General features: G+C 36.9%; 1 protein-coding gene across 1 annotated transcript in view; it reads left to right on the forward strand.

Annotated features, from left to right (window-relative positions):
• Positions 1–12036: 12036 nt before the first annotated feature.
• Positions 12037–16837, forward strand: part of TRDN (triadin) — a 203019-nt gene continuing 198218 nt past the window's right edge. The window contains exon 1 of the mRNA XM_090135836.1: positions 12037–12480. Within this exon, the coding sequence (XP_089991962.1) occupies positions 12459–12480 (22 nt within the window). The 5' untranslated portion in view covers positions 12037–12458. The remainder of the gene's footprint in view (positions 12481–16837) is intronic.

A 16837-nucleotide genomic window follows, 5' to 3' on the forward strand; every position in this document is an offset into this window, starting at 1 on the left:
GAGGAAATGAAAGAGAAAATATACCATAATTTTAAAAATAACTTGTAAAGGAAATCTTTGTAATCAAGTATGTCTGTCTTTGTTTTTTAAATAAAAAAAGAAGTGAATTCTATTCCTGACAAATCACCTAATGATAGTAGACTTCTCCAAAATACGGAAAAGGTTTCAATATTTGCCAGGAATGAAAAGTAAGTTAGATGTTAAACTGAAGCAGCTGGATTTTCTTGATAAAATCTGATCAAAGAACTAATATGTTTGGCTAAAAACAATTTTTTAGCAGTAGTAGAATCATACCAGTCTGCTCCCACTGTGTATATTTTTTTCTGCCATTCTTTTGGTATTTCCTCTGAGGTCAGGGACAGCCAATTTAATTCTGTACTGGACTGTGAATCCTTTACTGCTCTTTTTATTGATATATATCTGAGAATTTTTATTTTTTTTTTTTCTTTTTGCAAAATCAGTGTGTGAACTTCACATCAGCCAAATATTAAATAAACAATGGAGGTGTTTTGTTTCTGTTACTGGTTTGTCTTGTTTCATTGGGATCAGAAGGGCCCTAACACCAGATTATCTTAAAAGGATTAGATACATAACAGAAAGTTACAAATTCTGCATTTCCTTTGTCTTTTTCCAGTTCAGAAATAATAGGAGAAAACTGCGTGCATGCATACACTAGTATGTGATGTCCTTTGGTTTTGTATTTTGACATTCATACTTTCTAAACAAGCATTCCCATACAAGTAAGTCTGATTCTTCAATTCTGATCTCAGTGGCTACAAAATATTGGGCTTCCTGTCAGTAGTGATCAGGCATAAGCAGCAGTCATCTGTTGTAAAACCCACTAAAACTCTAATTGCCACTGGAATTCTTCCACCTTAATAATATATAATTAAGGTGGAGGAGCAATATACCATATTATGTACCTGTCAGAACACTCAGACAAAGTGTTTCCATCACCAATGGTTCATTTGAACAGCCTCAAAATGTGCTCTTATTCTCCATAACATGACTATGTACAGTAAAAGGAACAAGCCATATATATTTAATTTTGCCCTACTGGGTATGAATACAAAAATAGCTTGATTTGAAAGGAGAAACTTTAGAAAGTCTTTCAAGACTAAATTGTTCATACAAATCACTGTGCTAATTATATATCCCCAAAATTATGCAAATAGTCTTTTTAGTGGTGAATTAATCAATTTTAATCACTTGAAAAATAGCTTGTGGTTTTTTTTTTTTAATATAAAAATGTGTCAAACTGTTTAAAATTCTTATGGTGAGCTTATATTTAATAGTGCTGTTTTACTTCCTTTTAATAGTGACAGATGAGAACTCCCTATGTTATTTTAGTGTTGAGCAACAGATGCAGTAGGTGACTGCAGGTGTAAACTTCTTCCACTGGGTTCCAGATTCTTGTAAAGATTGATAAAGCAATAGTTTACATTTCACATCTTTGTGTTTCATTTTGAATGCCATTGCCACAACAGCCTAACTAAAAAATGTGCATTAAAACCTCTTCTTTAGAGCTGTGGATATAAGTTGCTCTCTTATCTGAAAGGATGGCAGAAAACAAATCTCAGGATGAGATCAGAACTTATGCACCTGGATCAGAACTTATCATTTGTAAATTGTTTGATATAGCCAGATCTGTTTACTACAGATGCTTGTTTGTCAAAATGAATGTCTGATGTATGTCTGATGAATGGTAGCACAATTCTAGATATTGAGATGACTGAATATCAATCCTCCGCCTGCCCCCAGCTCAGCTGTAGCAATAGATCTGCTCTATCAAGCATATCTAACCACAGACCTAGGAAAACATGCTGCAATTGTTCAAGTTGTACTTACCATATCTGGGCTCCTTACTGGATTACAGACTCCCAAAATATCCAAATATTTTCACTTCTATGATTGACATAGCAGGAACCCCACAAAGCTAGCCAGTCATCACAAGGCCATGTCTCTCAGAATGTTTTAGAAAGTGTCAATAGAAATTTTTATGAATGTTCCCAGCCCAGATTTTACCAGCATGCATGATCAAAAGTTCCAACTAGATCTTCAGACAGAAGTGAAGCAATGTAACAATTCCCATTTCCACAGTATTCCAGTGCTTATGCAGTGGCTACCTGCAACACATCAGGATCTAATCAAGACATAAATGAAAATATTTAGTGTAGTACTATTGTGAAAATTAAATTTTTAGAAAATCTATAGAAATATTATTGGTATCAGGGTGGCTGGGAGTGGCGGGGGGGAATGTATTTTGCACAGAAGTGTTTATTTTCTCTCTATCAGTAACAATGATTAGGTACATAGCTGCTTCTCTGTGAAGCTATCAGCTAACACTTTGATGATGAACTAACCACAGCACTATTTTACAGTATGTTTGTAATGGTCCAAGGAAGTGTAAAACAAACCATTTAGGAAATTAAACTGAAATCTGGAAGCCACTGCCTTGATACATACAATTATGGAAATAAAATTCAATTTTGTGGCAAATTCAATTTTGTGTACAATAATATTATAGATGTAAACAATAAATGAAAGCAAGATTTACAAATAAATGTTACAGAAATATTACATGTACTTTCACATTGAGATTAACAAATAAAAAAGGACATGATCTTTAAAATGCATGGCATGTGTTCATGCATTCCTTCCAAAACCTGACTGATTGGGTGCTTTGTTTTTTCATTTGTTTGTTTTGCGTTTGCTGAAAATGTTTGGTGCAAGGACTGACAAAAATTAAGTGAATAAAATGATTTTTTTCAGAATTACCACATTATATTTATGTTTTCATTTAATCTCTTGAGTTTACAATTATTGATTACATATGCATTGCAAGTATATATGCAATGCAAGCATATAATCTACATTCAGTTCTGGCAATTCTTACTTGCTTACTGAGATGCATAATGATCTAAAAATTAGGTTCTGATTGGGTTGAGTGAGTAAGAGGTTTCTCAGTGCCAGGGCCTCTCCAGGAATTCAACAGGTGATAGAAATCTTCCTCATTCCTTGCTGCAATGAGAGAGAAACAGCCTTCTTCAAAATATTCTTGTTCATCATCCATGACATCTGTTTCATTAGGCACTGAGGAAGATAAATTTTTAAAGGAATACATGATTTCCTGTGTTCGTGCCACTCTGCTTGGAAGCAGCAGAATGGAAAACGAACTCCTTCATGGACTATTTCTTGAAACAGCACCAGATAATTACTAGAATATTATCCATAACTAAGTATTCTTCATGTGATATCAAACACACGTCTTAAGGGACAGGTATGCTGTACCATAAATGAACTTAAATTTCTATTTTCGTTCTTTATAAAGCACTTTATATTTCCTTACAGTTATGTTTTACTGCTAGCATACAAGTGAAGACTTTGTTTTAGATTTACCTGGCCTCAATACCACTGCCGCTGAAGCAGTACAACATGAACTATGGGGATTTTTTTTTCTGTGTTGCAGATCGTATTCAGTTCAGTCCCTTGAGCATTAGATATTGCTCTTCTTACAAACTTCAACAAAAATTTTGTAGGATCTTTTCTGCCTTCTTGAGACAGGACTTTTAGCATGCCAGAATGTCTAACTTATCCACTCTGCACTCTTAAAATAGTCTATGAGAAATCTTTCTGAAATACTTTTGATCTTTAAATATGATATTTTATTCAGGAAGGAGCCCACACATCTTTGTCTGATTCACTCTGATCAAAATGAAACAATGTGAAAGAGTCTGTAAGTTGGTCTTAGAAGGTGAAGTAAAGATGACGACCTGGAGGAATCCTTTGCACAAAGGCAGGACTCAGAAATTTCAATAAATGCTAGTGATGAAATGCTAACTGCCCAGCAATGACTGACACAGATGTTATTTTTGCAGATAACAGTCTTATGGTACATGAAGCATTAGTCATATCTTTTAAATAATTCAAGAGAATATTAATATCCTCCAACCGCCTTGGACTTAAGAGTGACAGGTGTCACTCTTAAATTACCTTCTGGAAAAAAAAAAGAAAAGAAAAAAACAAAACAACCAACAGACTATTCAAGGCATGAATTTACTTCAGGACCACCACATTTAAGTATCTGATCCTTTACAACTTTTGATCCAAAGGAACACTTTACATGGCCAGACACGTCGAAAGAAACTTTGGTCTCTCCCTAATACATATTGACAGAAATCTCTTAGAAGGAAAAACTTGTATTAGTGTGGAATGGAAGAGCTGGAAAGGGTCCTCTGAGTGATTTAAAAAGACTCTGAGGATTCAGTCTGCCAGTGGCCTTTCCTGGTTTCAGTCAGGGAACTGCTGTAACAAATGAGAGTTAAAAAGAGCTAATAAAACAAATGTGCTGGCGGGCAGATTGGTGTCTGGAGGACCCGTTTGACAAATGCTGTTAAGGGAGCCAGAGGCATGCCTTTTTTAGAGATGGACTGTATGTTAGGCTGACAAGGACAGGAAAATGGGATTGCGCTCCTGCTCGTGGCATGCACCTTGCACTGCCTGTGCCTTACCTCCTCCAAGACTGCACAGCACCCAGACTTCTGTCACGCAGCTCTTTGCAGTTGTCTCGCTTGGAGGGAGAGGAGGTTCTTTGATATATGCATACCCGGCATGAGATTAAGAAGCAATGGTTCAAATGTTGGTCCAACCAGTTTTTTTACAAATCCTAATCAGGGAGATGGGGAAGGCTGGTGACTACTATGAATTAAGGTGATGGGGAAGGGAAGGCAAGCTATAGAAAAGATAGTAAAGAAGCAAGAATTGGGTAAAGCAGGGATAGTTACCACCAGCAGCATTCTGTTGCACACCATTCCGATGGTCCAAGGCAAAAGCACAGGGGGAGAGCAGCGTGGCCGGCCTTGGGCAGCAAGCAGGTAGCAGGAAGAAGCAGCAGGGTAAGTTCAGGAGGAATCAGCTGGTCTCAGGCAGCAGGCTCAGGAGAGTCTGTCAGCATGCAGGCATTCCATAGTGAGGGATCTGATGGCAGACATCTTTTGGGGGAGAGCAGCAGCAGCATGGCTGGCCTTAGGCAGCAAGCAGGTAGAACACAGAGCCAAGTCCAGGAGGGAGAGAGGCAGGTCATGAGGTTTCTCATGTCAGAAACCTCTTCAAGGTTGTAGGTCCCCTTTTTATCCTTTTTCTTCTGCCAGCGTGGCATTCCTTGGTGTGTGGGTAAGAGTCATGTGCAGTACCCCCTGAGATGGCCATCTTCCTCAAGCCACACAAAAGACTGTTTCCCAGCCATTAATCTGCAACTTATCTCTCTCTTTGCCCCTGCACTTGTTTATCTGCGTCCCCCAGACAAAGGATTTTGCAACCCTTGCCCAAGACTTGTCCATCTGTGTTCTCCAGACAGAGGATTTTTGAACCCTGGTCGAGGACTTGCTTGGACTTGTTCGTCTGTGTCCTCAGCAAGTTTTGAGACAATGATGTAAAAGAACAATCTCTTACAGCAGTGTAGGAGACATAAATTGGATGATGATTGTTAGCATGACATTGGTGATATGTGAAAGGTACGTGTGCTGGTTGGTTGTTCTCTTCATGCTTTTGTGTAGTTTTGATGCCATGTTGCTTTCACTTCTGCTGCAGCTTACCTAATGTGTTTCTCAGCTCTGTTTCATAGATGTAGAAAAGAGAATACTTTCTGCTTTTACTCTGCGGTGTGGAAGAGTACTGCTATATATGCCTTCTGCAGAAATTAAGTAAAACTGTAGTTACCTTCCCTCTCTGAAACAACAACAACAAACAAACAAAAAACAAAAAAACACAAAACCACCTTCACTCTCAGTTGTCTGTTACCTAAATAACAAGAAACACAGCTTCTTCTTGTTCATCATCAGGAAGCACTATGAGATGGAGTGAAATCCAAACGTCAGGCTATGGCTGTTTCACAAATCCTCTCACCAGGCATGAATGAGAGCATATTTGAACTATCTCAATGGCTCAAAAAAGGAGAAGAACAAGTGATCACAGAATAAAATCTTCCAGATACGAGGGATGCAAAATGGGATTTTATGGCCAAATACCCACTTCAAAAAATGTTTACAAATTTAACATACAAAGTGAAGACATAATTACTTCCAACACCCATAGAAAAACCATAAGCACAAATCTCTGTAACTGGAGGCAAACCCCCTTTATGGAGAAACTACCCATGTCCCCATCTGGGTTTAGGGTGGCACTTCACCCTGCATGCACAAACTGCCAGCAGCTCCTTGGCAGCTGCAGCCCATGCCAGCTGTACCAGGGCTGCCCACAATTTCCTCAGGGCCTGAGAATGTGATCAGGAGCTTTCAAAAGTCCCCAGTGTCCTTGCCTTGCTGTCCAAACCCTGGAGACGCAGCTGAGGACATTCTGCTTTGTGTCTCTAGGTAATTCTTTTATTTTCATTTAAACAGTAAATTTGGAAAGAGCAATGATTTGGCTATCTCTTTAGTACCATTGCATTCCTTTGTGTGTGATCTGTCTTTTTTCTGCTATTCCAGGGAGGCAGGGGGAGGAGTAAGAAGGACATAGTCTTTTTGGTATCTGAGGTACAAACAAGTATTTTTTATGGTTTGTATTAGAAAGTTGACTTGGACATATGTTGGAGCTTGAGCGGGAATCTGATGTGATTGACACTGACAAATGGTAACACACTATTCAAGGAAAATTAGTATATACCTGCTATGATGAGTGGTAAAGGCATTAATGCTCGAGTTTATTTCTTCTTTTAAAAGATCCTTTATTTTTCAGAAGTACTTTTTTCAGTGCAGTTGCAGCTGTCAGCACTGACAGGGTTGAATTAATTAATTAATATCTTTTACTCACGCTCTGTAAAAAGTCTAAGTAGCCTAATTAAAAATCTGTTTCAGTTTTCTTTTTAACTAGTGATAACAATGATAATAACAAAGCAGGTCCTTCATCTGCAATTCTGACTTTGATCTGCCCAAGACTGTGGCTTGCATAAGGGAGAAAAAAAGAGGAAACAGAAATAAAATTATAGTTATTGTCAAAACAAAAATATTTTTCCTTTAATATTCTACATTTTCATATATTTGTGCGATGCCATGCAGTTTATTTCCTATGGCTGATAGTTACCGAGAATTTTGCCTTCTTTATATCTTTTTCTCCTTTCTTCTGTATCAGTCTCGCTCTGCATGCTTGTGACAACAGATGCCAGTGTTCTTGAGAATTTTCTGGCACAGATGTACAGTTGAGTGGAAGGCTGACTTTGTGGCACAGAAAGGGTTAATCACAGCTGCAGCCTTTTGCATTATATGAGTAGAAGAATTATTTTCAATTGGACATAGCTGCCAGTTCACTCCAGGAGCTGATATCTATCCCATCTGTGGAATTGCATAACTGTACCAAGTTCTGATATTCCAGGGAAAACATAGAGTTTGAAAGTGTAGAAAGATCTTCTGTAAATTACAGCACAGGAGACACAAAGTGTCTTCATGACCACTTAGAGATACAATCTGAATCACACACAGGGGGGACATCTAGGAGAAGTTCTACTGATTTGCAGGAAATGATTAAGACATACAAATTTTATTATCTAAACTTATTTCCATAGTGCTGTTGGTTTAGCCTAGAAAATTCTTTTTATTCAGTGAACTCAAATCCTTAGTGTTTCCTCTTAGAAGAGCTAGAGAAGAATTAAAATCTGGTACTCTCGAGGCCTTGACTGGAATTATTTATGTGGGGTATCTTTTGCTAATATAACTGAGGGGGACAAGTGAAATCCTGCATGCCTAAGAACACATAATCTTTAGCTCAATATAACATTATATAACTTAATGGAACATAATGTATAATAATATAATGACTTGCCACAAGCAGAAGATAAGTAGCTAAATGAAAATAAAGTGAGGCTTCCCCTTGTTTGTTAAGGTCAGAATGAGTAGACAGTCTTGACCAACCCCAGTGGAGTTTACACTAGAGAAGATATGTAGAGTACTAATTTTACCCCATCTGATTTTTCAAGGTACTTGGCACAACAACATGTATTTTTCTTTGTCTTTTTTAGGCTGCTTTTGCCAGTCTGAAAAACAATAATAATAATAATAATAATAATAATATTGCTGGTTGCTGTAGATTTTTTTTCAGGAGTAAGATCTGAGACAAACTTGAAATGTGTCAGTGTAAATTTGGATTTGGGTCTGAATTTTGGAGCTCAGAAGTATTATGTATCTAACTCTCACTGAAAAAAATGATTCACACTGATTTATCAGAAGGCTTACAATTTATGGTTTATAACAATGCTTAAATGTTGCCAAATTTAATCACAATCAGACAGTATACCTAGATCTCTTTTTGTTCTATGTCTATAGTATATTTTGTCATATTGATTCCCAAAATCTTGCAAATCTCATTCATAAAATATTAATCATGAAAGAAAAGCAATTATTTTAGAGTTTTACTAATGCTCCATAGAAGGTCAAAACAACTATATCTCTGACTAATCACAAGGGCATCAGAATCTGAATCTGCTCTTGTTTTACAATGAAAAACACAGAGTCTTATCACTGCAGCTGAATGAAAGCCTCACTTCTAAATAACAGACAAAAAAATCAACAATAAAAAGAGTGGAAATGCCCAGTTCAGAGGAATCCATCCAATATGAACCAAAATACTAATATTTTTCTTCATGGGTATATAGGCTCACCAACAGACATAATTCACATCCTCTATTTCTTCTGCATGTGTTTTTACTATTCACCAGATTGAGTACCTCTCACTTCCTCTCTAGCTTTATACCTCCATCCTGTATTTGTTCTTATCAGATAATTGCTGACTATTTCTGATTATAACATACTCCCAGGATTCATCAGATATATGGGAGATACGGTTAAGTATCTTGTCCATGACCCTGCAGTGCTGAGCATGCACTAAGATATCAAATCTTTTGCTTTTGCTTAGTTTGATTTTGTAGTGCTGAACTCCAAGAATTTCTCAGTAATGCGTTAGAAGACAAGCTCAAATTTCATTCTAAATTTGTTTGTTGACCAACAATTTTACTTCTGCTTCTTTGAATCAGTACAAAAGACTTTCCTCTTGATACTCAGTAATTCAATGTGGTAAACTTTCTACCTCTATTCCCTTTTTAATAAGGTGGCAACCCAAGAATCATCTCATAAAACATCTGTATACTTCTACTTTGATTATATGAACTTGTTCCAGCCAAAGTCATTTTGTATTTTTGTGATGTTGTGATTCACCTATAAACAGGATTTTATAGTACAGCTTTTGAAACACTAAACCTCAGACTTTTACTAAAATAAAATATTCAAATAAATAAATGATTTTATTTGATTCATTAGTTAGGACTTCCGCTGACATACACATTATCTGAGATCAAGGCACATGGTTACATACAGACATTTGTAGCAGCATACAGCTGCTGTTAGTAAGAGTGTTTTCACTACTCAGAAAGCCATGAAGAGAAATCTTTATTTTGTTTGTATTTAACACAGACTTTTATATCTCAGGAATCTGAGAAGGGACTCAAGCCAAGAGCATTTCCCCATTGTGTCTGAGACCTGATGAGAAGAAAATGAGAAGAAATTTTGTGAGTCCAAGTTTGAATATTACTTGTAAGAACAAAAGTAATTTTATATTTTCTATTTTTGTTATGGTTAAAAATATGAACAAGGACGGAGAAATGACATTTTATACAAGGTGATGTCCTATCCAATTAAACAGTGATGGATCCCACCAAAATGCATTCTGTGTCAGCTTAAATATCTTACTTCAGGGTTGAAGATCTGTATGGATATTCTCTTGGCCTTCTGCATAATATGGATTTCACAGTTTAGCATTTAAGAAACTCCTAAATTTGAGCCAGATGCTAAACTTCAGATTTTAACTAAAGTTTTAACAATGCCTAAATTTAGTTTTGAGAATTTCTCTTGCCCAAGGATCTAAAGAAGAAATATAATGTCCTCTATAATTTTCAGATGATGAATCATATGGGTAATGAACAAACAACAGCAGAACCTTGTTTACCTGGTTCTTTGTATTTTTGCAAACTGATTATCTCCAATAAATGTTACACCCATCTGCCTTGACTTTGACCTCCCTGGAGGGAACAAATAAAACTTTCAATGCAGTTGCCTAGAGCTATACTTTTTGTAAGATGTTTTGTGTATTATAGCTTTAGCCTCCTTCCAGAGTGAGTGTTTTGCATCTAGAAAGAATGCAGAGGTTGCAGAAACTACCACAAAATTCTTTCTGGCCACTGGGCTGATGTGTAAAATTGATTTCCAGATGTATTCTCTCACTTTCTCTGCTCTTATATTTTGGTTTCAGAATATCAGTCTGTGAATGAGGGCAGAGCAAAAATACCAATAAAGGAAATAAGGCATGGAGGCAAGAGGGCAAGTGATAGGAGCTGAAATGAAAACAGTGAAGGAGAGACAACACATACAGTCATACAAACATATATGGCTGTATATGGTCTACATTTCAGGATCTTGCTACATAAGGACAAAATTCAGACATGAATGTTTTATTCAGTTTTCTCTTATAATATACCCTAACTAAGCATTTATTACTTTATTTGAATGGCAATACAAATGGAAGCAATTTTGACTTTGCAATATTTATTAGCTCTGTGCTTGATGTTGGCTGAAGCACTATTTCTCCCATTTCATGCCAGTAGCTTAGCTGTCAAAATACAGGTGACCCAACATATGTAATTGTTCACATAAAATGGAATTAATTCAGCTGAAGACAGGGAAGTAATTAAGGATAAAAACTTTATTTTAGTATCATACATCCTAAAACACTTTACTAATCACTGAGCTATCGTGACCTGCTGTTCTGTTGATGTGAATATAATCCCACAGAACATTTAGGTTTTCATGAAAGAGCATTTTTCAAATGAATATGTTTATTTCTAAAATGTTTTTGTCAAATGTTAGTGAAGACAGGCTAAAAGAGTGAAGGGAGGAAGAGGGGTTGATCAGAACACATTGAATACTGCACACCAAGTAATAAAAACTTAGTATAACAAATTTCATCAGGAAGAAGGGAATTAAGCTTTGTCTCTGAGCTTTGGGTAGAAAATGGCTATCATTTTCTGATTTGTGTGACAAGACAGAAGGAAAAGTCCTGATGGTGACTGTTCAGTGAGCCTTCATTTCTGCCTCTTGTGCTCTGGATAAACATATTCCTTTCCTTGTACTTTGCCATAGAGCCAGGTGCTTATATCTCCTGGAGGGAAGATGAGAAGTGCAAATGCCAGCCTCTGTAGCAGAGAAGAGCTTACTATAGGTTCCCTAGTAAGAACTGTTCAAGATGGTTTCTGATTTCATGTGACGATGACATTTATGTAGAAGCATGCTGGCTTGAGGGCACTTTTCTGCTAATTTCACTTTCAAGCTCTGCCCACGCACATAATTCCACAAGTGTGAAATTGTAAGCAATGCACTGAATAGATTGCTCAAGTTTTTAAATTATTCTCATTACAATTGTTAGTGTTTTTATTCCTCTAAGTTTGTTTTCAGCTTTATAAAAACTTGTTTATAATCACCAATATTTTGTACTAAATTTAATGTTTCTTATGAATTAGACCTGTGAAAAATCTATTTTTCCATAATATTTTTGCATATTACCCTGATGAATTTGCAGCATATAAGCTATTAATACTTTCAAAAGTGTTCAGTAATACTTAGATGAACTTCAGAAGTATGTACATTAATCTCAGCACATCAAGAGTCTTCCAAAAAATCAAAATCAAAGAAGTTAACAATTTCATAGATTTAAAATGGTATCTTTATTAGCTCTGTAACTGTGATTAAGAATCAAAGTGGAGAAAATTACCTAAATTTACCCTCCCCCTTACTCAGCAGTAAGCTGTGTAGGACCCTCCCCAAACCAAATAAGGACAGGAAGAATGTGCTAAGCATTGAGTGTGCTAAGAATAAAGTTGAGCTGGGGTGGATAAGGTTACTTTGAACTCCATTTTTCATGTTTCCTGACATACCCCCAAAGAACAGCAATTATGTTAGTGAGGCTGCAGGAGCGTTAAACAGCTCTTTCCCAGTTCTTTTGTTGTTGGTGGTTTTTTGTTTTTTTGTTTTTTTTTGGTTTTTTTTGCTGCCTCTCCATGCTTTCCTTTCCTGTTTTGAGATGAGCCTTTTTACTGTTTGTTTGCCATATGCATGGTTCTTAGGATATTAGAGAAAACTCACTAGGAGGCATGGCTATTTTTGTTAGAAGCTGATACTTAAGACTGAGCTTGAAGTATTGCTGCTGGAAGGCCTGAGGTTGCTCAGTGAGGGCAGGAGTCTGCAGAGGAAAGAGAAAGTTCAGAGGGGCACAAAAGAAGAACGAACAGAATTAGAAAAAGTGGAGGACCTCCCTCCTGCTTGTTCTGCAGCTCCTGCAAGAGCGAGCAACCCAGAGGTATTATCTAAGCTGCCACTGTAGATCTTGACCTTTTTAACAGAGTATCTCTTACCATCATCATCATGGCCGAGGTTACAGCAGAAGGTACGGTAACTATTTTCAAATATAATTAACCAAAAATGATATGTACTTTGACAGTGCAATTGAGCTGGTGTGTCAATATGATTTATTGCTCTTAGAATACAGTTCTTTCACTCCAGGATCATTTCATCTATTTGTTGGCTTGCTTTCTTCTTCTCTTTCCTGTCTTTGGGTTGTAGTGTGTTGGTTTTTCTATTCTTTTTCATTTGTAGACAGAATTTTTACCAGTTACAGACGCAAGTTTGTTGTACACCTCTAAAAATAGCATTAGTCTCTCAGCAGAGCAGCTCCATTGAAGTGATACAAGAAAGAGGAATGCCTGAATGCCAGGTGTCTCCACCCTTAATTGTTTTCTCAGGTAAATCATTGGTGGTCCCTTACAGGCAGAAATTTTCCTGAGTATAAACAAGGGAGCTTAGTTGTTGGCCCTGATTTTTTTATGAAGCGCAGAGCATTTGTGAACTTCACATCAGATTACTGCAGGGTAAAAGCTACTTATTCTTCAGCCCTTATTCAGGTAAACTTCTAAAAGAGTCAGTGAAAGTTGTACTAAAATGATTATTCCAGAGTTTGGCCTGCAAGAATGAAAGGCAGTTGTATTAACCTATAAATACATATTCTACAATATGAATATTTCATGTACTTCAATATTTCCTGACCATTCATATTTAAATAACATTGTAGATGCATAACAATATTTTATCAACCATAGTGAGACAGAATATTTTTAAAACTCAACTTCTTTAATACTAATTTTTTCAGTTCAATTTCATTCCTATCTCTTTATTTCAGTGTGGATTACTCCGCTGTTCATCCAAATTTAACAATGACACCACACACACACACAAAAGAAAAAAAAAAAAAAACAAACAAAAAACCCCAACAACATAAAAACAACAAAAAAAAACCCACAAAAGTTTAAAACATTCTTCTGAAAGTTATTTTTATTCTACTTGTCAAGGTTATGTGCATTTTAGTGTATCAAAGTTGTACTTTTCATCTTCTGTTTTTCATTATTATTTTTAAGAGGATTTGTATTAAGCAGTATTAGAGAGTAAACCAAATTGTCTTCCAAAAATTAATGTTCAAAATATGTCAAACTGTACAATCCTTGTCTGATGTCTGCTTAACCACAGCAAGTAGACAATGTGGGGGTGATTTTCTGATCACCAGTTGGATGGATCTATAAACCACTTCTGGCTACGAATACTGCCAAAGCAGGTGGCTTTTATGACAGCCCTAATCCGAATGCTTGCACTAGTTTATTTGGAATTTCTTAATTGGATTTGTTGGAAACATTGATTACTTTGTAGTTGTTATCAGGAAATCTATGAAATTACATTTGTTTTCCAAAATGTGTACATTAACACCATCACTGTTAGAGGAGCATTGTAGAATTACTTCTTGCAATGCTCTCCAAGCCAAAGAAAGCAACAAATAACAAGATTCTTTGAAATTTGTAGCAAGCTTAAATGACATTTTAGTCTGAAAGTGACTTTTCAGTAACTTAGCTAATCAAAGAAAGAAGATAAAAGATCCTAAAAAAAAAAAACCAACAAACATGGGATCTGAAAATGTTTTTACAGTGTTTATGAGTGCTCCTTAGTTGTGACACTGCCTGCTTTTTTGCTTTTGTGCAAATCAGCAAACTTCAGTTGACAAGAGGCATCAATCAGCCCCTCAATACCTCTCTTTCAACAGGACAGGCAAATTTGCCAGAGACTAGCTGTTGTTCTTTTGTGTATTTGGAATAGGCTTATGTTGAATGGCTGATTTTTAAACTTCATCCACAAGATGGAAATTGTACTCAACTTATAGTAGAAAACTAAGAACTCAGCCTGGGATTAATGTTCCACCGTAGTTTATTTTCCTCTGGGGCTACTCCTGGCAGTCACAAATAAATCTGAAAGTCCAGGTCTAAAATTCAGCAACTTACAGTTTCTGCAAACAAAAAAAAGTATGTCTTGATGTATATAATACCTTTTTTATTATCTATTTATTTATTTATTTATCTCATACTGTGTCTCAATCTGTGATTTGTTCAGGTCTTAATGATTTCACTATGTTTGAAATCCTTGCTCAAACTGGTTGAAATTCTAACTTCTGTTTTATAATGTCAGCCACATCTCACTCTTTGTCCCTGGAGTACCATTCTGACATATCAGAGAGTACAGTACTATAGCAATGTGTAAGGAGCCACGCAGGCTTTGGGTCTGCCATGGCCAGTGTGGCTACTGGTTTAGGGAGGTGGTTCAACCTGGACATATTGATACCACTGACACACATCTCAAGATATCTTCTGACAGCCAGTGCCATGGCCTATGGTAGATAGATACATTGGCCTGATGGAGTGCTCTTTCAGATTGACCTAACTGTAATGACAATGACAAAATTCACAAAGCAACAACTCCTTGAACTGTAAGACACATATGCTGCCTCTACATTATCATAACCACAAACTGCATGATGTTCAGATTTACTGGTGAAGTATACCTGGCAAAAGGCAAAAAGTAATCTGTGAAGACAGCAACCTATAAATATCCTGAGAAAGCTGCCAGGACCTAGGTATCTTGCTGGTAAATAGTCAGAAGATTCCAAGGGATTATCTTCAGCATCCTCATATTACATGTAACTGCAGTCACAGAGTTGCACTACTGAAAGCTGGAAGTCCATAAAACTGTGTACAAATAAAAGCTCAGTAGAGCTCTGTCTTTGTAATGCTCTCAGGAATTGTAGTAGTTGTTATTTATAATAATTACTATTATTATTATTATTATTAATTTCAGCTGCTGCTGAGATTTCTATAAACATCAGAGACTTCTTTGACCTCTTAGGAGCTTGCCTGGAAAAACTGGACAGACAGGGGTATCTATTTATGCACCTATGCTGTGTTTATGAACACGGGGATTGGCCTGGGCTCTATGGCACAGACAGAGCTGCCACCACTGAAATATGAATACAGAAACTCTTGTTGCTCTGAGAAGTGGCTTGTATCAATGTTCAGTCTTATCTGTATGCGTATGATAGCTGCAGCAGCTGCCCTATACTTGGTCATTTTTACTAGCCCGATCTACTGCAGGTCACAGAGCAAAGCTGATGGCCATCCTCTGGCACGTTTTCCTCCCACACATGGAAGAATGAGCAGAGGCTTAGAAGCATTCAGAGCCCCTCCTTGCTGCAGTGCACTGGAGACTGTGCACTGATCTGTTCCAGAGAAGTGAGGAGAGCAGGAAGACAAGGTTTCTCTTTCACTTGTTTGTCTGCCACAATGTATTTCCCCAGTGGAGCAAGAGAGAAGCAGGCATCGAACAGAAATGTGTCAATGAGTCACAGTTTGGTCCTTATTTTATTGCTGAGAGCTATGCGACTACACATTTCCTCTTTCTCAGAGTAGGCTGCAAGGAGACAGGTGAGCCCTGAGGCTACAGGCAGATTGTCAGTGACAAACTCCAAATTAGTTTCTGACTTTTGGTCCTTGTCTCTGGCTGTTTGATAATTACAGAAAGTTTTAAGATGTAGAACATTTCAAAAAGCAGATTTAATGTGATCTGCATGTTGGAAGATGAATATACATTAAACCTGAAAAATATGGGAAACAACGTGAAAGAGCAAGCAGGTAAAGTGATAAAGACTTCCAGAGAGCAATGGCCAGAAACTAGCAACATTTTTCAGTAGTCAATAACTTTAGCAAAGTCACTGTTGGCAAGAGGGAAACAGCTACTTTTCGTGGTAATTCACAAAGTGCTGCTAGTTCTGCTCGCAGCAAAAGCAGCCTAGGTGAATGAATTAGGTTAGATTATTCGGTGTTATCATTCATTTTGATTAAGTCATGTGAGATGTTTCCTGTCCTTTGGTTATACTGTTAGATTTAGAAAGTTTTTATAGAATTTATTTGCAAGAAGACAATTTGCAATATGAAAGGATATAATCTTTTTCATGCCTCAAGTGTTGACAAAGAAGAAAATGGACTGCCTTCTGCAGGGAAAAGAGGAAATAAAAACAGGATGATTTTGGCAATGACTTTTTTGAAGCAATCATTCTTCTCCTATTCAAAAATACTAGGTAAAGTCAACAGCCATATTATCTGGAAAGAAAAAGAAAACTCAGGACTGCCTGTAAACCTTCCAGGATAACAGAAGCTGCATATTCTCTCCGAAGTTCCACAAAACTTGGATTTCCCTCTGCCTATATTTTGAACACCTGAGCTGATTGGTCTGTCTGGCACTTTGTAGGCCCTCTTGTAGCCTGCTGAAGCAAGCAGGCGTGTGACCAAATTTGCTAACCTAAATTTCAGGCTAAAAATTAGAGGGCATTTTTACTCACAGCTGTAACACTGTGCATGCATGCTTAATCAGTACAG

Source organism: Phasianus colchicus, chromosome 2 (assembly GCF_987193195.1).
Source record: "Phasianus colchicus chromosome 2, bPhaCol1.hap1.1, whole genome shotgun sequence".
Lineage (NCBI taxonomy): Eukaryota > Metazoa > Chordata > Aves > Galliformes > Phasianidae > Phasianus > Phasianus colchicus.